Consider the following 23,480-nt stretch of genomic DNA (forward strand, 5'->3'; position numbering starts at 1 on the left):
AAACCAGAACGCAACTGAAAAGAAAGTGCGGCTGGCTTGACCACGGAATTAGAAAACGCGGCTCACTTTAGCCAGCAAGCAGACAACAATAATTTGGGATTACGTAAAAGGGGTTTATTGTACATACAAAAAAATGCGACCGCGAAAAGGGATACACAAAAATGGTCCGTGACAGTAGGTCATGATCAATTTAACAAAAAAAAAAAAAAAAAAAAGGCAATGATACAACTAGCAACAAAGGTATATACAAACTGTCAAATGGCAGCTAGTCAATATCTCAGCAAGCTGCCTAGGATCGGTTTAAAGACACTGTTGATGAGCTATAATTGGATGCACGTACGACGTCGGGAACTCATCCCACAGCTCTGTAACAAAACAATCTGACGAGCAGCAGAATGTGACAAAATCATACCAGTCGTCATGCTAGCTTCACTTGCTAGCTAGCACAGCTATTCTCCCAGTCAATTCCAACCGCGTCATCACCCACAGCGTGCATTGTGCGCGTAAACCGTGGCGCTCTCCTTAGGTCAAAACGTACTAAATATTACAGATTTTTAAATCAATGGCAATAACACATGTGTTTTTACTAACATATTTTGGTAAACGAGAACAACTGTGGCTTATTAGAACCTACAAGTCTTTAAGTCCGAGGTTCCTTTTAAAATTGAGTCAAACAGTGCCGTTGTTGATTACAAACAATTTTTGCCTTGGTTGTATTAAAAACCGAAAGAGTCATCAATCAATTACACACAATGATGGAATTCTTAGTCCAAGCCTAGTTTCATTAAGAGAATATGAAGTTTAAGCTCAATCATCTCTTGTCCTTTGTACTTTCATTATTTCATTCTCCATAAATTCTCAACTTTACAGGTAATCGATTGGAGGATTGCTGTGTGAATGCATGTGTACATCCATAAACACACCTTGCTCACCATACTGATGATACACACACATCTATCAAGCAGAGAGGACAATAACACAGAAGAAAGGCCACAAGAATAGCAAAGTAAAGACAGTGAATAGCTGTCATTTTGACAAATGTGCAACACTGCATCATAGTCGAACCTGCATTGTTCTCCTCCCTCGGTCCCTCCTGAACACCACATGGCAAATACAAATGTGCACAGTGTGAGTTGCATACACAAATAAGCAATTGAAAGTTGCTTAAACAACTGAATTAATAAGATATTCATGTGATTTCATAGTTTCAGGTACTGAAAAGAAGGGAAGGAGATTGACAGGACTTTTAATGACTAACCATTATTCCCATGAGTGCGCTCATTCATAGACCGAGTGCAAACACGCACACACACCAGTAGTTTCTATCATAGCAGTCACCCTCTTAATTGATCACAGAACCTCTAAGGATCACTGCCAATAGATTGATTGAAAGCAAGCGCTTAAACCAGAATGTGGTGACGGTCACATTTTACATCTGGCGTGACTTATATGACAATCAATGAGGGCAAAGCCACAGACTTGCTGCAAAACGGCTCGTTAAACTAACGGGCTTCAAATCGGCTCTGAAATGTCATGAGGAAAATTACTCTTGCTGCATTTAATCTTTGCAATGAAGTGTGTGCACTAGTAAAGTCAACGGCGTAGGTTTGGTCTTAATATTGGTAGGGACGATATAACAGCGTAACCTGCATGTACACTTTTTGCTGGGGATGAGATATTAATAAGACCAAACATATTTGGTGAATAGGGGTCAGGGCTACATTTCTCACTAATATGAACCTAATAAATAGATGGGCTAATTGATTAATGAAAAATAAATCTGTATTGACCTATATTAACTTTTACACTGTAAATTTATAACGTCTTAATCTGATCATTTTTGTCAAATCTAGTCAAATAATTTTCTCCATCTGTTTTTGAGTGTTAAAGGCTAGTTAACATTAATGTGTCAGATTCTTCCACTTCTTGAACTAAATATGACTATTTGTTTATATTGAGCCCATACATCTAAATGTTGGTCATTTTTCACCTAAATCAAGAAAAAAATTCTTTCAAATAATGTTTCGAACAATATTCTTGAATTAAGAACATTTCTGGCTTACAAGTTTTAAGATTAAATACAAAAACGTTTTGCTTCAAAGAAGTCTATTTAGCTTATTTCCAGCTAGCTGTATGTCTTTCAAGAAATCTAAGTGAGTAAAATCGGCTTGAAGCTCTGTAGCAGTAGCAAAATTAGTGGAGTGTTACCCACCTCCACAACATTGACGTCTTTTTACATTACTTACAGTGGCTGCTGCTGGCAGAAAAAAACTTGTAATATCCCTCGTCTTTGAAGGGGTTGGGGGAGGCGGCATGTTGCATTTCTGTTGGGTTGTGAATGAGTGTGTTTGTGTGTGTGTGTGTGTGGGGGGGGGGTTCAAATCATCAGCCAATCAAATGTGCGTTTGAGGGAAACCGGGAAAACGGGTCAGTGTAAATTGAACATAATGAATAATCAATTCTATCCTTACAACATATAGGAAGACAATCTAAATGACCTATATAAGTAATTATATTATGCAAAGTTGGTGGGGGATAATTTGAGCATCCTGAAAAGTTGCTAGTGTTATGTCCCTACAGTCCCTAAGCAAACCTACGCCCTTGAGTAAAGTACAGTGTTTTTCAACCGGTGTGCCGGGAGAGATAGTCAGGTGTGCCGCAAGAAATTATACTATATCGAATCTTTTTTTTATGTCGTCGGGCGGAGTTGCAGTTGGAAGGAAGGAGTAAGTAAAAGGTTGCGGTAGTGTGCAGATGAGAGAGATATTGCTCGTGTCGCAGTCAAGAACTGCTCGGATTTCAAGCCAGCACGTCTACTGTGTATCATTTGATTAGAATTGTCAAGTGTTGATATACAGTGATCCCTCCCTATTTCGCGCCCTCTGTCGATCGCGGATTTTTTTTTTCAATTAAAAAATAAAAAAATACAGATGAACTGTCCCGAGCCGGTCATGTAGTCTCACTCTCGCTCCCTCCTTCCCTCCTCTTTGTTCGTCAGGCACTGCAGCACTGCACTGGAGTTACATAATAAAGTTAACGATGTTGACAGATGTTTGTGTTTGATCTTGCCAGAGTAACGAGCTTCAAAAGCGCCGCATGCTTCAATCATCGTTTAACTTGTTAAACAATTGCTGTGGCAACTCATTGTGTGTAAGTGAGAGGATTTCAGTAGGAGAAGCGGGCGGGGGATAAGGAAGCGCGCTGGAATGAATTTGTGTGTGTGTGTGTGTGTGTGTGTGTGTGTGTGTGTGTGTGTGTGTGTGTGTGTGTGTGTGTGTGTGTGTGTGTGTGTGTGTGTGTGTGTGTGTGTGTGTGTGTGTGTGTGTGTGTGGCGACGTTCGAGGCAGCTGGACGTGTTGTGTTCGCGGCAATAAACGGCACATGTTAAAAGTGATCCTGAGCAGTTTGTAATTTCCACATGTCACTCCAAGACTCACAGCCAAGGGGGGTAACAGAAGCATTTAGTAAAGCCAAGCTTTTTTCTACTACAGTACTTTATTCTTGTTAAAAAATAATTCTGTTGAACAGTGACATGTTTGAAACTTATCATAAATATTCCATTTTGAAGTGCTTAAAAAAAAATGATTATAATTTTTTTTTAATTTGTACTTTGGGAAAAACGTGAAAAAACATGTCTTATATGTATCGCTTTCCAATGCTAAATCTGAACAAATACTTTGAACACACAAAAAATATATATTTTTTTTAGCGCTACTTCACGGTTTTTCACTTATCACGGCGGATTCTGGTCCCCATTAACCGCGAAAAACGAAGGATCACGGTACACGAAAGTGTCCTTTCCATTATATCCATATGTGACAACTGTAAATATCCCCTCCTGTGTTTTATTCCAACACATAGTCGAGGAAAGCAAGGTGGCTGATGGCTAGAAATCCGAGCAGTTCTTGAACGCGACACGAGTAGCTTTTCCAACAGCGCCGTGGTCCGAAGCGAGCTAAAACATCATCTCCAAATGAAAAACCTGTCGCTTCAAAACAACGGGATGGACTATTTTGTTCGTCTTTGTGAAAACACACAGAAACTGGCAACTTTTTTGAGAAACTCTTGCTGAACTTCTTGTCCAAAAAGCCCCACACTTTGGCAGAGACATTATTACTATCTGTCTGCAAAGCCATTGTCAGCGAGATTCTTGCCCCTGATGCGGTTAAAGACATTGCTAAAGTCCCCCTGTCTGGTAATTCTGAGCTTTTCAAGCCTAACTGCTATAAAAAAAATAATTTAAAAAAATTAAACAGAGAGAGGCTAAGAGCTGTTGAAGATTCCTGACAGGATATCGGCTTTGTGTTCATCTAAACATTATCTTATAATTAAACATACTCTACAGAAAGTACTTTAAAAACGTGCCGTGACTCAGAAAAGGCCGAAAAACACTGTAGTAGTACAATACAGTATATGTGTGCAATAGGGTCAGGTTATGGGAATGTGGGTGGTTTTGTGCAAAAAAAAAAAAAAAATTGACTGGATAGAATGAAAACAATTCTAAATAGGTTTGATCAAGAGAAAATGTATATGATCCATACCTTTTTCAGTTTGCCATTGCGCGTGCCAGCAAAAGCCACAGTGTTTCCACGGTAGTCATACGCTGCCACAGAGGTCATGCCATCTTCTTTGTCGAGGAAGAGTGGGATGCCCTCAATGGTGCTGGTTCCGCCCAGAGGTTGGTTGAAGTCCTGGCCACAGAAGTTGTCATCAATCTGCAGAGGCTGGGGAAAGAAAATGAGGCAAATAGTTTTATAATATATCTATAATTAACAAATAGTTTTACTGTGAATATAGTGTTTTCATTTAGTGATATGCAGTATATTACATAGTTTTAACATCTTAAGAATCATGTCTAAGGCACATCTGGGTAAACAGCACCAACAGTGGGGCCTGAAGTGAAAAAATAGAATAAATAAAGGATAATAATAAAGGCCGCGATGCTGCCTATTTGCCTCTTTTATAAGCTATTGACAAGTGGCAGGACCAGAGTGTTAAGTTTGATTGCGTAAGTATGGGCAGGTTTGGGCAATCAATCATTTTTATTGGGGGTCTGGGGAAAAAAAATCCCCCTGCGCCTCCTGTGGATCAATGCACCTCCCAGCTAACATTCACTGCTTAAACTAACAACATGGGTGTGATTAGAAATGAGATTTTATTGGTGATTTCATCACAGCAAAATTATCTGCAAAGTAAAATTACTTTTTATTAATATTATTTTTGAGGGTGGGGCTTGGTGGTATTAATTAAAATTTCAATGAATTTCACATTTCAAAGCTTCTTTAGTCAGGTAAAATTTCGGACAGGGCAAAAACAGAGAAAAACTTGTTTTTCAATCATCTCATTTTTCTAGTGTTAAAGAATCCAATTCAGCTGTATTGTATTACATCTTGTATTATACAAATTTGAAAAATTTGTCCCTGCTCACCTTTCAAAGTTACCTCTTCAAAAACCTTACTTCTCATTTGTTTCCACAAGAAATCTTTGGAGGTCAGAATTAGCCAGGGATGCATCATTCCACTTAAACTATCAACTTTCCATGATGATCCTACATGTTAAGTGGCCCATTCAAATAAGCAGCTCTTTTTTTTCTAGTTCCAGACAGAGCCCCATGGTGCTGAAGCTTATTGTGAAGTGCTCAGACATGCTGGTGACCATGTGACAAAATCTGGAGCATTCCAGTGTCATAGAGAGACTATCACCCCGGGCACTCCACTGACCCATATGACGCTTTAAACACTTAGAGCACTTGCACACAATCATCCCTAGCATAGTTCCATATTTTTAGTTTTTCAATCTATTGAGTATGTATGCGTGTGTGTGTGTGTTAGGGGGGTGGTATTACAAATCTTTAATGGTAACTTTACAAGGTACACAATACGAGTGGGAACCTTTTGAATACCTCACGAAACGATTTGTTTTACAACGCTCACAATAACAGTTATTCTAACGAGTAGGCATCCAATAGTGTACCGCACGAATGCTATTTTTAGACCGCATGGCTGCGTGATGTCACCATCGTAAACCAGAAGGGGGTCAACATAGAAGCGCCCATGCATGCAACCCATGTTAGTACTGCTTGTTTTCTGCTGGTAATCGCTCAAAAAAGAACATGCAGAGTAAACACTGCTGCTATGGAACTTGTAGAAATGACTCTAGACATTACGACATATGAAGGATTTTTTCTTCATACGTTTTCCGAAGCCAAAAACTCTGAGGAAAAAATATGAACAATGGATCAACTTGTGCTGACGTCCATAAGACCAGTTTAACGCCAGCAATGTGAAGCCATTCAACTTCATATGCAGTAAACATTTTGTTAGGGACCATAAGCCTACAGATGACAATGCTGACCCATTCCCTGCCACAGCCTGCCCTGAAGAGGTAAGGCATTTTGATATTTTTACTTATTTTTTAGCGTGGCGTTTTGCTGTGTTGCTTCTGTCTGGCAATGAACCGAAAAAAATTAAAATGGTATCTGACTGCCAATGTTGTTACCTTTTGTGTTGTCAAAAAACAACTTTAGTATGGGGTAAGTGTAAATAAATTATAGAATTAAACATTTTTATTATATGAAAAAAATAAGTGTTCGTTGGCTGTTACTGAGTAGCATTTGCGATTGCTACACAAAAATAGCAATATAAATTACCCCCAAGAATGGTAAGAGACGTAAGACAACCAGAGGATATAATATATAAGAAAGACAGGGCATATGGTGGTAAAGGATAGCTTGCTGAAACAGGAGAATGTCATTGTCAGTGGCGTAAGGCAATGCACCGAAGAAAAAGGTGTCGATACAAAAGCTATCTCTGGATCAGGTCGGCTCTATTTCCAGTCAGCCCTTGACACTCAAGCCATCTCTTTAACTGACCATTTGTATGTTCTTCCACATCTTTAACAGTGATTTTGGCACCAGGGACATCATTTTCAGACAGAATTGGTAGGTTTAGCTCAGTAAACATCTTGTTCGTACGCTATTTACATGCATCTAGCATGAGGGACAAACGTTAGCTTGACCCCCCCTAGCAACACTTGCTAACGTCATGGCAAGGCAAGGAAAATTTATTTATATAGCACAATTCAACACAAGGCAATTCAAAGTGCTTTACATTACATGAAGATCATAAAAATCCCATTTAAATCAATGCAACGTAAAAACCAAGACAATCAAAATCGGAAATAAAATTATACATAAAAATCGCATTTATTCACAAATAGAATAAAAATAAAAAAATAAAACAACTACTACGACTAATAATAATTGAAATCAGCAATGAAGATAGGCACAAGAGGAATAGAAAGCAAGTAGATTAAAATATATAGACAGTTATAGATATGCAGTGCTAAACAAAAGCGTTTTTAGCCCTGATTTAAAAGAGCTAACAGTTTGAGCATACTTCAGACATTCAGGTAACTTGTTCCAGAGGTGAGGAGCATAATAACTAAATGCTGCCTCACCCTGCTTGGTTCTTGTTCTTGGAACATGCAGAAGACCGGGTCCAGACGAACTAAGGGGTCTAGATGTCTCACAAGAATCTAACAAATCAAGCATGTATTTTGGTCCAAGGCCATTAAGTGTTTTGTAGACGAGCAGTAGTATTTTATAGTCTATCCTTTCACTCACTGAAAGCCAGTGTAGCGATTTCAAAACCGGTGTAATGTGGTCCAGCTTCCTTGTATTTGTGAGGACTCTGGCTGCAGCATTCTGTACAAGCTGCAGCTTCCTGACTGATTTTTTATCAAGACCCGTAAATATACCGTTGCAATAGTCCAATCTGCTGAAAATGAATGCATGCATAAGTTTTTCCATGTCTTGTTGAGTCAGAAGCCCCTTAATTCTGGTTATATTTTTTAGGTGGTAATAAGCAGATTTTGTGACAGACTTAAGATGGCAATCAAATTTTAGGTCTGAGTCAATAATTGCGCCAAGGTTTCTGACTTGATTTGTAGCTGTAAGTGACATTGTGCTAAGTTGCCTGCTTATCTTTGGCCTTTCCTTTTTTGGGGATGAATAATAATGAGCAAAGGTGAAATGTTACGTGCGGTACGCTATTTATTTGAAGTTTGAGGGTGGCAGCCAATAAACATTTGTTCACTCGTTGCCATCTATCCCACTTCAAACGGATTAGACGTTTATGGCAGCCAATCACAACCAATGAGTTTAACTGGGGGGCATTTTAGGTCATTTGCTGTTGGTTTTCAGTCACTTCCTGTTAATTTTGGATTACAGAACAGGAAGCGACCAGAGAATCTCCCCCAAAGAATCCGCAGTGACTCAAACTCAACAGAATGTGACCTGTAAATGCTCTAAAATAAACAGAAAATGACCTGTAAATGCTCTGAAAATCGGAAGGATTAGCTGCGAATGCTCTGGTTTTGAATGAATGAACGTTCATTCGCCCCTCCCAGTCAAAATGGATTGGGCATCTAGTGCCGTCAATGGCAGCCATTGAGTTAACACAGACACTATTCTAGTGGAAGATTTTTTTTTTTTTTAGACAGTGACACCTTTTAAAAACGATATTTCGATTCTTGGCAGGGGCATATCAATAACCTTAATGCAATGAAAAGTTTTTAGACGAAAGGTTTGAATGGTTGTATGTAAGTAGGCTATTTACACTCTACCAGTCTAGTCCATTACAACTATGACCGTTGTGCGAGTATATTTGGTACCACTGGTCCCGAAGGATGACCTGGCTGACTTATTTATTTTAAGGGGGAAGTTCAAAATTTTTTTATATTAGACCTAACCTTTGACTTGGCGGCGGTTTAATTTGTCGGTGGGGTTGGTTTCAACAAATTCCGCCCAGTTTGTTAGTTGTTAGTTTCAGGGCTAAGCTAGCGCGAGTCAATGGGGTTTGCTAGCATCCCAATAAAAATGATATTACAGATCTAACTGTTGAATTGAAGCCATGTCGTGGTCAAAGTGCGTCAGGGTGTTTGAATTGGGGTATAGGGAGTCCCTTTCGATTCCCAGTTAAAAAAAAAAAAAACATGGGTGAAAAAACTGATGTGGCATCACTCCATCTTGCTCGCCTAAACAGCCTGTCACCTGCAGAGCTGCTGGATTACAAATGTTGCTGTTCATACTAAGCCTGGACGATCTATCGTTTAAACATCACCATCGCGATGTGCGCATGCACGATAGTCCCACCGCAAAGACGTGCGATAGTTTTTTGGGGTTTTTTTCCAATCCACAAACCTTTGATCTGCTTCATTCGCTCGCACAGCTTCTCTCAACCCCTTTCCCAGCTCTGTCACTGCGGCACTTGCTTATTAAAGTTAACGATGGCTTTGATCTGGTCAAAGAAGCCGGGCAGCAATCTGTCAATCATCGTTTAATTTGTTAAACAGTTTCTGCAAGGAAGCGCAGGCTGGAATGAATGTGTGTGTCTGTGGGGGGAGAATGTGGAGACGTTACAGACATATAAAATAAATGCCAGAAGTGATTATGAGGACTTTGTAATTTCTACATGTCACTCCAAGAGTCACAGCCATGTTAGGTAAACAGAAGCATTTAATAAAGCCAAGCATTTTTCTACTACAGCACTTTATTGAAATGATTCAGTGGGACAGTTATGTTTAAAACTGATCATAATTATTACATTTGAAGTGCTTAAAAACCATTTATTAAAATATACTGTATATGTATATACATTTTTTAAAATCATACTTTAGGGGAAAAAAGTGAGAAAAAACATGTCTTTATGTATCTCTTTCGAGTGCTAGGCACACACACACACACAAAAATGGGGGGGGGGGGGGGGGGGCTTATGCGCTACTTCGCGGTTTTTCACTTATCGTGGCGGGTTCTGGTCCCTATTAACCACGAAAAACGATGGAATACTGTACACTGTGGTCATGATGAGTCATCCAAAGTCTTTCCAAACAGCTATTCAAGTCATCTAGTAAAATTTCTTAAAAAAAAAATATATATATATATATATATATATATATTTATATATGTTTTCGCAATAATATCGCAATATAATATCGCAATATATCGCAAACCCCTCAAAAAATCGCAGCAATAGCTTTTTCCAATATCGTTCAGGCTTACTGCAATTGTTGACATGCAATAGCAAGTTGTAATAACTTTACCCTGACAACATAGCCAACACTAATTATTGCATGGGTCATCGGTAATTCTCATGTTTTCATATGTAGTTTTTTCATTGGCATGCTGGCTAACCCCATTGACTCAGGCATTGACTTAGGCACTCCGGAGCCCTGTAACTAACAAATAACTAACAAACTGCACGGAAAACCAACTCCACCGACTAATTAAACCCGCTAACTCAAAGATTAAGCCTCATGTCAAATATATACAGCGTATTTTAAATAGATCTATTCAAAATATATTACAGCACAACACTTCCCCCTGTATCTTAAGTCCTTATCTTTCGGACAACTATATGTTTCCTAAAATTGGGAGAATTATTTGGGAAATGCCCTTTCCAAGATGAGTGCACAAAGTAAGCAGGGGTGCTTTAATGAGCTCATGACATCCATGTCCATATAATATATAGTACAAGTGAATAAAAGTTGGTATATTGGATTGATTAAACAATTAGCACAAGGGGTGCCTATGTCCATTAATGAAAATTCTCCAGAGGAAGGTAGTAACAGCACACACTTCTCTTATACATACACACTTGGGGAGTGTGTAAATGGCAGTGTAATCCACAGTCTTATCACTACATCATCTGATTGATCCGCAGAGGAGAAAAGATAACACTCTCCCGCCCTTACCCTCTCAATCTGACTAAATAGCCTGCAGCAGAAACACACATCAATACATCGTTATTCTGTTTCTTCTAGCCTCTCTCTCTTTTACCTTTCTCTTTACGGTTGTTGGAGTTCGTAACTCCTTGCATTCTACTTGCCTATCCTCTTCCTCTGTATAACTCTTTTCAGTGCTTCTTGCCAATTCTCTGCCAATCATTTATCCACTTTGAAGTCGAAGTGTGAGCATGTGTGTCGGAAAGTCAATTTACTTCTTAAGTCAACAACGGCTTGATCTCTCTCTTGTTCGGTCTCAGGGTGCAAAGCAATACAAGACCGTTTAATGGATATTTATGGTTGTGTGTTCAAGCAAGTGAGACAGACAACCCTTTTGCAAACAACTTTCAATTGTTGCCACTAATGGCAATGGGGCAACTCTTTTTTTTTCTCCTGAAAAAAAGGCAATGAAAAGGCCATATACAGTCATATTTGCAAGTTGAACTTCTGCGCGTGTAACACAACTAGATTTAATGCAACTTGTGAATTACTTCTATTTCAACAATGCAAAAACTGAGAGCGAGCGGTCAGTTGCGTTCTGCCACATTTCTCATTGTAGTGGCCTTGAGGGGCTCCAGACGTTAAAAGGGTTTATCCATTTCCCATAGAGAAGACTAAGGCTAGGTTCGGACCGCAGGTCTTAATGCACAATTCCGATTTTTCGTCTATCTGGTCTTTTAGTGTCCCCGTTCAGATTGCTTTTTTTCCATTAAGCCCATTCAAGTATTACACAAGTGCCCTAACTCGCAGTCCAACTCGCACTGAGCAAAGTGAGCCGCATGCACAGAAGCATAAAAAAAGGACTGCACATGCTGGCTCTATGTTATTCTAGTGTGACCGTGTTTTGATTTCCAAAAAAGAGGACATAAATACCAGACATAAATAATCCCCGTTTACTGTTATAAATGTATACAGTATGTATGGATAGAATGCACGTACTTGCACACATGCGGTCAATGGCCCCGCTCCTGGCCACGTAAGCAATACTGACAAATTACTCTATGTGCATTTGGGGCACAGAAAGAAAATTGAGCATTCTCAGGCTCATCCAAGGCTCTTCTCCGTCCTCCCTCCCTCTCTTACTATTTGCTGACGTTATTGCTGCATGAATTCCAGAGGTGGGCAGAGTGGCCCAAAATTTTACTCAAGTAAGAGTAGCGTTACTTCAAAATAATATTACTCAAGTAAATGTAGTCGTAGTCATCCAAAAAAATGTACTCAAGTAAAAAAAGTATCCAGTGAAAAGAATACTCGAACATTGAGTAACATTGTGAGTAACTTCTAATTATTGTTTGATTGTTTTTTAAAAAATGGTATTTTTTTTTCTCTCAGCTCAAACTTATCTATATGAACTGTTGTTATAATGATACTGTACAATAACCCAACCACATTAAGTCAAAGAAATACAAAAAAATGAAAATAAAAATGATGGATTTCCGTCAAGAGAAAAAGAAGCATTATTCGTCCAAAGAGCGTGGAGAAAATAGTTTTTAGTTTGAATAGTGAAAAGTTATTTTGTAGTTACAATTATGAAATTATAAGGAACATATCTCCGGTTTTCCGTGGTCAATCGGTGCCAAATAAAAACTGGGAGAGAGGTTAAAACCCGCGCTTCGGGTCATGTTGACGGCAGCGCTCTATGTCAAATCCTTCATTTTTTACGGTGCTTAAACACACCACGTGATAGGCTGGCGTGATCATAGAACGGCAAGCTTGCATCAGATTTGTTTAACAGAGTCATGTGATTATTTTTACAATGTCTCATTGGTGAAATTGGTAGAGCTAGTTTTGGCATAGCTGGCAAAACATTAATAAATCTAATATAATAAACCTAATATACAGAATGAAGATGAAAAATGTAACGACTCTTGTGTAGCCAAATGTAGCGGAGTAAGAGGTGTGTTTTTTCTTCACAAATCTACTCAAGTAAAAAGTATGGCTTAATAAAACTATTCTCGGAAGTACATTTTTCTCAAAAAGTTACTCAAATAATTGTAACAGAATACATGTAACGCATTACTATCTGATAAATTCCAATTTGGGAGACTTGAGTGCTCAGACCGCCGCCACGTTTATGTGGCCAAAAACAGATTTAAAATCACATACGAAAATGACCCAGGTTTGATCTGAAATGTGCGGCCTTCATGTGACTCAGCCCATTCAGACCGTCAGGAAAGTGTCTCACCCAGGTCGGATAAACCGTGAAAAAAATCTGAATTGGGTCACTTCAGCCTGTGGTGTGAACCTAGCCTAAATGTAGGAAATGCTTTAATATAGAACAGTGGTCCCCAATCTTTTTTGCATCACAGACCGGTATGATGTAGATTTTTTTTTTTTTTTTTTTTAAAGGACCTGCAATGTGTGGCAGAAAATATAAAATAACACGACAGGGCTAAAAACAAACATTTAGTGCAGGGGTACAGGCAAAATGTAACTCAGCATACGCTGAATCAACCATTTTTGATAGCACCCTCCTAAAACTTGACAGCAAATATCCTTGGTCACAAGCATAACGAGTTCTTCTCCAACCATGAAAGTTTTCTTGGCTTTAGCAATACGGTTTGCCTCGAGGTACGATGCTCTCAGTGCATTCACATTTGTTGCCTCGCTTGCTAGTTTTGAGCCACATATTATGCAAAATGGATTTGGTTGCAGGCTCCTCTTCTGGCTCAGCCTTTTCCTCATAAAAAAGCTGTCCAAAGATGTCGCCTCCTGCAGCACACAGCTAACGTTACTGTTTACATTGACTGGCGCTGGGCTGCTATATGTGTGCAAACACCCCAGTAATGGCGGTCAACCACTAAAGGGTGACGTACACAAATCTCTACATAGATTAGTCAAGAGGCACAGGCCAAATTGCAGTTGTTAACAAAGTACTTATCATTTCTCTGCGGCCCGCTAGCAAATGCGCCACAGACCAGTACCAGTCCCCGGCCCGGTGGTGTGGGATCACTATCTCCCCAGAATCTATCACAGGTAAGAGTGTGACAATATCTCGATACAGCGATATATCGCGATATTTTGCAACCCGGTCAGTTATCGATATGCTCCCGCCAAGTATCAATACTTTTATTTGACATATTGGCCAAGAGTGGCTGTGAAGGTAAAGTGCGCACAACTTGTCTAGAGAAGAAGAGGGGAAGCTCCAAGTGGGTTGAAAAAAAAGAAAAACTTCGAGGGAACAGTGGAGGAAAAAGTGACAAAGATATTGCTACAAATCACCATTTCGACACACTTTGGATTTTACACCAACAAGAAAGGAAGTAAGGTGAACAAGGACTTTGCTGTACGCAAGAATTGTCTAACAAAAATAAGGTTTACTAGCAGCTGGTGACGAAGTGGACACGGATTTCTTCACTGCTTCGCTTTCATCACTTGAGGTAAGAAAGTTTTGCAATGTAATTGATTTTTTAATTTACATGTATTATTTTGATGACATTTGGTGTTGAGTGATATAAAATAAACCAGGACCCTAAACTGGATGAAAATGAATATCGAACAAGCCTACATGAATTTACTGATTTATTTGATATTATTTGAGAACCACTTTTCATCTAGTTTACCACACAAACTGTTATTACTGCCATTTTAATGCAATAAGCTATGAAAATGGTTTGAATAGCTTCCAAGATATATAATGTGATGTGCATGATAATTAATGTAGCCTACATATTAAAAATAGGTAATTATTGCATTTTTACTTTCTATACATTCAATTCATATTTTTTTAATTCACTCAATACAGCAGTGTTGCACAGAAAGGGTGTCACTGTTTAATAAATGACTTAAACAGTACTTTTTCTATTTTGAAATATTTTTTTTTTCTCGTTTCAACAGTTATATCATAAAATATCATGTATCAAATTTCTGACCAATGTATCGATAATCGCTGTGTCGTGATATCGTGAGATAAGCGTTATCGTGAGCCTTGTATCGCGTATCGTATCGTGAGGTGCCCTGAGGTTCCCACTCCTAATCACAGGGGTTCTCATTACTACATTATTGATCACGATCTACTGTACTAGTCGAACGCAATGCAAGGGTGTGTAGATCGCGGGACCCTAGGGCTTGGGACCCTAAGGGTTACTTATGTTTTGTTGTGAAATATTGCTGCTGACCTTTGTAGACGCTATAATACGCCAAACGCGGAAATTGTCTCCTTGATAAGTAAATCTTAATTGCGAGCACCCATGATCTATCAGGTTTACCATACACAAAATGCACACATAAATACACATTCATTCGCCAGTATACACAGTTCTCTATGGGGCGCTGAAATTAAAAAGCCAAACAACATTCCTCCACATTTTTTAAGCAAAGAATAAATTTCATAAAGGTTTGAGAAACAGAAATTCATATCTTAATTTAGTATGACTGAGTTGTTTAAAGACAAATGAAAATTAGTAGACAAAGAAACACAACCCTTGCTCAAATGGAAGGTACAATTTAGTAAATATTCTACCTTTCGTGGTCTTTTTTTCATGGAGAGACCATGAGGATCCGCTGTGTTTTCAAAGACGCAGAACAACCAACAGAGATGAAAGAGTTAAGCCAACAACCTGCCGCTGAGTTGAACAGCAGGGTTTTACAAACATAAGAAAAGAATAGTCCATGTGTGCATTAGAGTGAACTGTGGGTTGCATAGTTGTGGTTTTCCTGGTATCATAGCCAAAAACATTTATTATTCATCTTGCATGTCTTTTGGATAACTCCTCGCTAAGCATAGTGTGCTCTAACCTACATTATTCTTCAGATTTCTTTTTAAGATAATAGAAGATAATACTTATTTGCCACAAAATAGGGGCAATGTGCAATTTCAGAAGCTATAGATAATGCCAGGAGTAGAAAAAAATGGAAAGCAAGAAAACATTTGCACAAGAAGCAAGCTATTTGATGAGCCTAAACTATCCAATCCATCTGATTGTATATTCCTTTTAATGTTTTGTTGAACTGTTTAGAAGATTTTGATGCAGAAGTTTAGAGGTGCCTACTTAATTCCAGCAGCTTTACAGGTGCCACGCCCATTGTGCAAACATGTTGTTTTGATATCTGTTGCAACACATGGTGAATTCAAACATGTTGCGTTATATCTGTTGCAACACAATCACAATTCAAATTGAGTTAAAGTAATTACAGCTTATACGTGGCACCTTTTTTGTTGTATTCCTGGTTGAAAAACAGTGTATGATAGGAGCAGGACTTATTTAAATATTTCACAGATACATACATTCGTACATTATTTTCAGCGCAGCAGCAATTTCTTATGTGTATTACAGTGTCATAGCATTTACCGCAACACAGTGGTAAGAGATAATACATCCATTCATTCATTTTCGAAGGCGCTTATCATCATTAGGTCACATCTCAGCATTCTGCAGCTAAATTTGGGTAATCACCTTGGAGTTGGCGCTCTCAAATCACAGGCTACATAGGCATGCCGTGATGACAATTTTAGCGGGCGATATATTGTCTCATGAATTATTGCCGATATGCGATATTATTGTCAAATTTTTTAACCAATAAATCACATATTCAAATGCAATAAGTTGTTATTCTTAAATAAAACACAAACTAAATTAAAAATAAGATTAAAAAAAAGCTAGCTAGCGAAGTGCAGAATATGAACTAGATGAGAAACCCAATGCCATTTTTGTTCTCTGCCAATTAGAGTCCATCAAAAGTGTTTACACAGTATTTGGGCCAAAATGACTGTCATCTTGTGCTGCAAAGTGCACATGTTGGCAAATTTGAAGCCAAATTATTCATTACCACTCAGATTTTTCACAAAGAGTGTCATTTTAAAGCTTTTCTTAATGTAGAATCTGAAGTATGTGAGATTAACGCCAGAAATCGTTATTTATATGTTAAACATGACGTGCTTTTATCTTTAAATGTTCACTGGAAGTATGTTTACTAAGCCGCAAACCGTAAGTTTTACACTCCATAAAATAAAAAAGCGCACTGCACTTTTTGTCATGCATGTGGTGTCAGTCATAGTTTTTTTTCCCTTTTTTTTTGTTTGCAAATGCTATTAACCACCGATTTTTCATGTTGGAAGTGTCACCTCTTAACCAAAATTTTGAATTTTAGAGAAGACTGCCAATGTTTTACAGCAGGCTAAAGTGGTTAGTACTTTGTCTTTTTTTTCCATTAGCCTTAAAGTAGCAATGCTAACGTTTTACAGTGTTTAATATGGATGTGTTTCCTAATTTTTTATGTCTGAACTTTAATTCCACACCGTGTTGATCACCAATAAACATCTGTGAAAGGAACTGAACTTGAAATTATCCACAGTTAATTGTATCTTACCATGTGAACCGCTAGCGTATGATCATCTACTGTATTTTGATGTGCGAATAAACTGAACTGAACTGTTAAACTGGAATCGCATGCAATCAACATGCACATACGTGCACGCAACACACGCAAACACAAATGTATGCACGCCGACGAAAAATCACAGCCATGGAAATTACCACCCTCATTTTTATTTACTGTGCGACAAATGGATTTATTGCACAAGCTTGAGGCCACATACTATATACAAACCACTTTTCATGCTTATATTTCCAAGTAGAGTTGTCCTATAATGACTTTTTAACCGATAACTGATATCCGATATTGTCACACTCCAGAAATCTGAAAGCAATATCACACCGATACCGATATATTCAAAAATATAAATAATAATAATAACTTTGTATTTCATTACTTTTCTTAATGACTATTTCTTTCTGGTAACGCAATTTGGAGACATCTAATGGTCAATAAGCATAACTGCTCTGCTAAGCTGTGACCAGCCCTTGTACAAAGGCTGGTCTACCTTCACTTTGAAGGCAACATACATATTGGCCCAAAGCCAATAATGAAGAACCAATGTCGATATTAATCAATATAATTTTAAAATGCCTTTATCGGCCAATATTATCAGCTACCCGATAATATCGGACAACTCTATTTACAAACAATATTATCAGCTACCCGATAATATCGGACAACTCTATTTACAAAGAGTGAAAATTTGCAGTCTTTATTTCGTTATTTAACCAGTATCTGGATTTTTGTGTTATTTTCAACTTATTCAAACGTTTTTCGTCTTTTTTTAACTAACATGCAGGGGATTTGGGTATGGAATGTGGGAAGAAGCTGTATTACCATGAGAAATATTCAATCAAAAAGGTAATTGGAGCTACCGATTGGCACCAGCTGTTGTGAACGTGCATAGTGCCATTTACTAATTGAGAAACGGCAGTAAAACAGGAATTCGATTACATACAGTTGAGTAAAGATTGGTCAAATGATGTTTGATCTTTGGTCAGATGTGTTTCTGATAAAATTATCACTACTGTTTTTTTCTAATAAGAAATAGTTTGTAGTCACTTCACACTACACATCAAGAAAATATAGTTATGCACATGGCGCCAAATGTGTGTGTACACATGAATCAGCCCGCTGTAATACTAGCTGATTACTGATGCGCACACCATGCCAAAAAAAATTGCTATTCGTTTAACATTTCATGTTTGCAAAATGTGTGGGCAAACATTATGACAGCCTCAAGTGGAATGTATCAATAGACACATCATTTAAAAGAAACAGCCGGGAAATTGTTTAGGCCAACATACTGTACGTAATGTTGATTACCTACTCTGCTGTGAAGAAAAACCATGAATGGCAAAAACATTCCTCAAAAAAATGTGTTGGGCAGTGTGTTACTCCATCTCTCCCTAAAATAGCTAAAATTGAAGAAAAATATTTTGGTTCAATCAAGAAACCAGAAAGGACTTGCACTGTCCTAACTAGGGGTGTGACAAAATACTAAAATGATGATATATTGTGATACTGTGTATCCCAAAAGGTTATCGATATGCGCCTGCCAAGAATTGATATATCGATTTAAAAATGTGTCACTGTTTAAAAATAAAATAAAACAAAAAAAGGAATCAACAAATCAAGTTGCTACCAAAATCTTCCACTAAAATAGTGTCTCTGTTAACATAATGGCTGCCACTAACGCCCAATACATTTAGACAGGGAAAGGTGAATGAATGTTCATTCAAAACCAGAGCATTTGCATCTTTCCGATTTTCAGGGCATTGACAGGTCACTTCCTGTTGAGTTTGAGTCACTGCCTATTAGGCCTGCACAATATATCGTTTCAACATCGCCATCGCGATGTGTGCATGCGCAATAGTCCTATCGCAGGACGTGCAATTGTTTTTTTTTGAACACGTAAACTTTTGTTTTGCTTCATAAAAGCAGCGAGTGTGCAGAAACGTGGCCTCCTGGATCCCTTTTACATAACATTAATCTTCATAATTCGCAGATGAAGCCCTTTAGCCTGGAATAAACCGTATTATATGAATAATGTGGTCATGGTGAGTCAACCAAAGTTTTCACAACCAAAGCTATTCAAGTCATCTGGTGAAAATTCAGACCATTTAAGTTGCCTCCCACCCTGCAGATCTCTCGCACGCTCCCATACTGTATGTAACCCCAAACCATGATTTTGCCACCACCAATCTTCACTGTTTTCTGAGTGAATCTCGGATCCATGCGGGCTCCAGTAGGTCTCCTGCAATATTTGCGGCGACTGTGGTGTAATTCAACGGAAGATTCATCTGAAAAATCCACCTTTTGCCACTTTTCCAGCGTCCATCCTTTTGACAGGCTGTGGGCCTTGGCAAATGCCACGCGTTTTTTTAATTGTCTGCACTCTGAGAGATAAATAGTCTGAAATATCAACAAATCTTAGCTGCCTCTTACATTCCTAACCATAAAAAGGGACAAATTCTGCAGTAGGATGGTGCTCCATCGCATACTTCAATCTCTACCTCAAAGTTCCTCAAGGCAATGAAGGCCAAGATCCTCCAGGACTGGCCAGCCCAGTCACCAGACATGAACATCATTGAGCATGTCTGGGGTAGGATGAAAGAGGAAGCATGGAAGACGAAACCAAAGAATGTTGATGAACTCTGGGAGGCATGCAAGACTGTTTTCTTTGATGTTCCTGATGACTTCATCAATAAATTGTAAAAAAAAAAAAAAAAAAAAAAAAAAAAAAAGTGTAAAAAAATATTTAAAAAAAAAAAAAAAACAGTTACTCACAGTGTTAGTAATTACTTGAGTATTCTTTTCACTAGATACTTTTTAATTTTTTGGATGACTACTTTTACTTGAGTAATATTATTATTATTATTATTATTTTGAAGCAACGCTACTCTTGCGTGAGTAAAATTTTTGGTTACTCTAACCACCTTTTCACAGGAAGTGACTGAAAATCTACAGCAAATGACCTGAAATGCCCCAAAGTTGAAAAAAACTCATTGGTATGGATTGACCGCCATAGACGTCCAATCGGTTTGAAGTGGGAGGGCGGTAGCGAATAACATTCATAATAGTGATAACCTTAATTAAATTCACAGAAGGATGTAGGTTGTATAGTAAAATATTGTAGAACGATTTCCTGACCCATGTATCGATAAATGTTATATCGCCAAATTGTGAGATCATCGTTATCGTGAACCTTGTATCTAGGGCTGCAGTTATCGATTATTTTAGTAGTCGATTATCCGAAGAACTAGTTAGTTTGAATAATCGAGAAATCGGATAAGGAACATAAAAAATTAAAATACCTGAGCTGAGCCTCAAACAGTATAAACAAAAAATAAGGATCTATTGACAACAAAACAATTGGCTAACTTACATAGCAAAATTCTGCCAGCTTAAATGCTATAAAATGTTTTTTTTTTTTTTTTAAATACAATGCTCTTAACAAACGGTTCAGACACATATTCCGACAAAAAACTGCTAAATATACTTTACGAATGCATTAAAAAAAACATTAGCTCAAACCAAAATTTAGCTTACATTGGTCTTAACAGGAAGCAGCTGGATTCAGCCACGTGAAATGAGGCAGACGAGAGGGCAGTGTATCCGTCCAAATCAATCAAACTAAATGCAAACACTTTCTAAACAAACCATTACAATGCCACTTTAATTAAACGAATACTCGAAGCAGCAAAATTTAATTTGAATCTTTTTTTTCTAATTGAATACGCGAGTTAATCGATTAATCGTTGCAGCACTACTTGTATCGCAAATCAAATCATATCGTGAGCTAGCCGGAGGTTCCCACCTCTAGTCCTCAAATGAGTGTCTCCCATGTCTGAGACAGCATTCATTTGGTTACAAAGAAAAGCAAAAAAATCCTGTCATACCTAACTTCGGCCACGGACTCGTAACCATCCATGTAGCGTGATAATTGTAGATAAGCAAGCTATGTACATGAAGTAATCCTCCTTTGTGAGTGTGTATTTATCTGTGTGAGCCATGGGTTAGAAAGGAAATGAATTATCAGTCCCTCTGCAGCCTCTAACATTGTTTACCTATCAGATGATAAAAGTTTCCATAGTACAGCACACATACATACACCCAAAGTTTTTCTAGGTTGGAAGGCACAGGTTTATTCACCTGAGTGAAGAATCGTGTAAGAGGCCACCTCATGAATTACCCAGAATTCTCAGAGGGGGCTTTGAACTTGGAGAGAAATTGCTAGTTTTTTTGTTTTGTTTTTTTTCCCCCAAAGGGGCGCTTCAGTGTGTGTACATAAGCACTCCTGGTGATTTATTGCGGAGAAACAACGCTGCATCTAATGGTAGGGCACTACATAATGATAATGTAATGTTGAATTTCCTGTCCGCAAATCAGTTTCACCAACTAAAATTTCTGCTCACTCTGTTTATAAGATGCCATATTACAGTAAGTTTAATACTCTACTCAACATTATACAAGTATTAAAAAGACTTTTTTAAAACACATTTATTGTCTTTACTGATGGTTTTTTTGAGGGGGGGGGGCAAATCCATATGAGCAGCTAAAGTTTATATGCGGAGTAAAAAAGTAAAGCATTTTCTACAATAAAATCACCATTTGTGTTATGAAAAACCTGGAAAATTTATGGATTTTTTTTTTTTTAATTCCTGTAAAGCTATCGAAAACAAAACAATCTATAAAGCTTTGAAATGGTATTGGCCCGAATATAAGACGGCCCTGATTATAAGACGACCCCCTGTTTTTCAAGACTCAAGTTTGAAAAAAAGTTTTTTGAACACCAAATTAATTTTTATACAGAAAATAATTACAGTACATCTGAAACAAATGATTATAACAATATATTTGAGAGAAAAAGCATGTTATTTTGCCTCATTCAAATCTTTATATCTGAACATTTAAATATGTAAACTAAAGTGCAATCACATTCGCAAATGAATGACTACTGGTTTATGAAATGTAAATAAACGAATTAGTGCTGCAACGATTAATCCATTAACTCGAATATTCGATTAGAAAAAAGGATTCGAATTAAATTTTGCTGCTTCGAGTATTCGTTTCATTAAAGTGGCGTTGTAATGGTTTATTTTGAAAGTGTTTGCATTTAGTTTTATTGATTTGGGTGGATACACTGCCTTCTAGTTTCCCTCATTTCACATAGCTGAATCCAGGTGCTCCCTGTGAAGACCAACATAAGCTACGTTTTTGTTTGACCTAATGTTTTTTTTTTTAATGCATTTGTAATGTAGTTTATAGATATATTTAGCCTATTTTTGTGGGAATAGGTGTCTGAACCATTTGTTAAGGTCATTGTTAAAAAGTTAGCATTGTATAGCATTTGAACTAGCAGACTTTTGCTATCTAAGTTAGCCAATTGTTCTTTTGTTGTACATAGATCCTCCTTTATTAATTTTTTATACCGTTTGAGGCTCAGCTCAGGTAATTTAATTTTTCATGTTCCTTATCCGATTACTCGATTATTCGACTACTAAAATAATCGATAGCTGCAGCCCTAAAACGATTGCCTGGCACGGCCAGACTCTTCTCCCTGTATTTTTCAAACACTGAGAGAAAAGTCTGGGAACCAGCCCACTAACGGCCTCTCGAGCAGGTACAAAATCAATCGACAAATCAGATTCGTTTATTTGTGTGACGAGTTCTTAACGAGCAATGTCACTCTTGCGCGTCGAAAGTCGTCTCCACAACAACACAGATGGTGAACGGGAGAGCCGAGAATATGTTACAATCCACGGTAAAATCAGTTTTAAATTACCAAAAACACATCGACACGAGTCATTGACAACAGTCTGTCTCGCGCTAGCCATGTTGAATAAACTCCGCTCTCCTCGTATGTTTACTTCCGCATGCAAGTCCCTCGTCCTGCCCTCGTCGTTTTACTAACATCACGTCTGCCCGTCGCTGATTGGTCCACTCCGCTGTCTGTTTGCTGTGGCTTGCTCTGCCCTGGAAATTGTATCTGCTGAATGGTGGCCAGACTCAATAGCTGGAACAGCGGTGAGTCTGGTGTACCAGGCAACTAAAACGAATCTATTGTGATAAAACAACAAAATTGCAATAACTGCATTAACCATCAAAGTGAGGTCTAAATGTAACTAGTCTTGAAACAAATCTGAATAAGGAAAAACAATGTAATCAAATGATGCAAACTGGTTAAACTTGAGAGTAGCTGAGATCTGTCATGACAGAACATTACTCCTCAAGTTCAGCATTCGTTTCAATCATATCTGGCGCCATCTAGCGTCGTGAATGGGTATAATGTCTAGACCGCGAATATAAGACGACTCCCACTTTTTCAGTCTTATTTCAATGCAAAAAAGACCGTCTTATATTCGGGCCAATACAGT

General features: G+C 38.0%; 1 protein-coding gene across 2 annotated transcripts in view; it reads right to left on the reverse strand.

Moving 5' to 3' along the window:
* Positions 1 to 23,480, reverse strand: part of LOC130921934 (plexin-A1-like) — a 484,623-nt gene that overhangs the window by 367,311 nt on the left and 93,832 nt on the right. For both annotated transcript variants that reach the window (XM_057846316.1, XM_057846315.1), the window contains exon 3: positions 4,542 to 4,724. In XM_057846316.1, coding sequence (XP_057702299.1) covers positions 4,542 to 4,724 — 183 coding nt within the window. The remainder of the gene's footprint in view (positions 1 to 4,541; positions 4,725 to 23,480) is intronic.

This window comes from Corythoichthys intestinalis, chromosome 9 (assembly GCF_030265065.1).
Source record: "Corythoichthys intestinalis isolate RoL2023-P3 chromosome 9, ASM3026506v1, whole genome shotgun sequence".
NCBI classification, from domain to species: Eukaryota; Metazoa; Chordata; class Actinopteri; order Syngnathiformes; family Syngnathidae; genus Corythoichthys; species Corythoichthys intestinalis.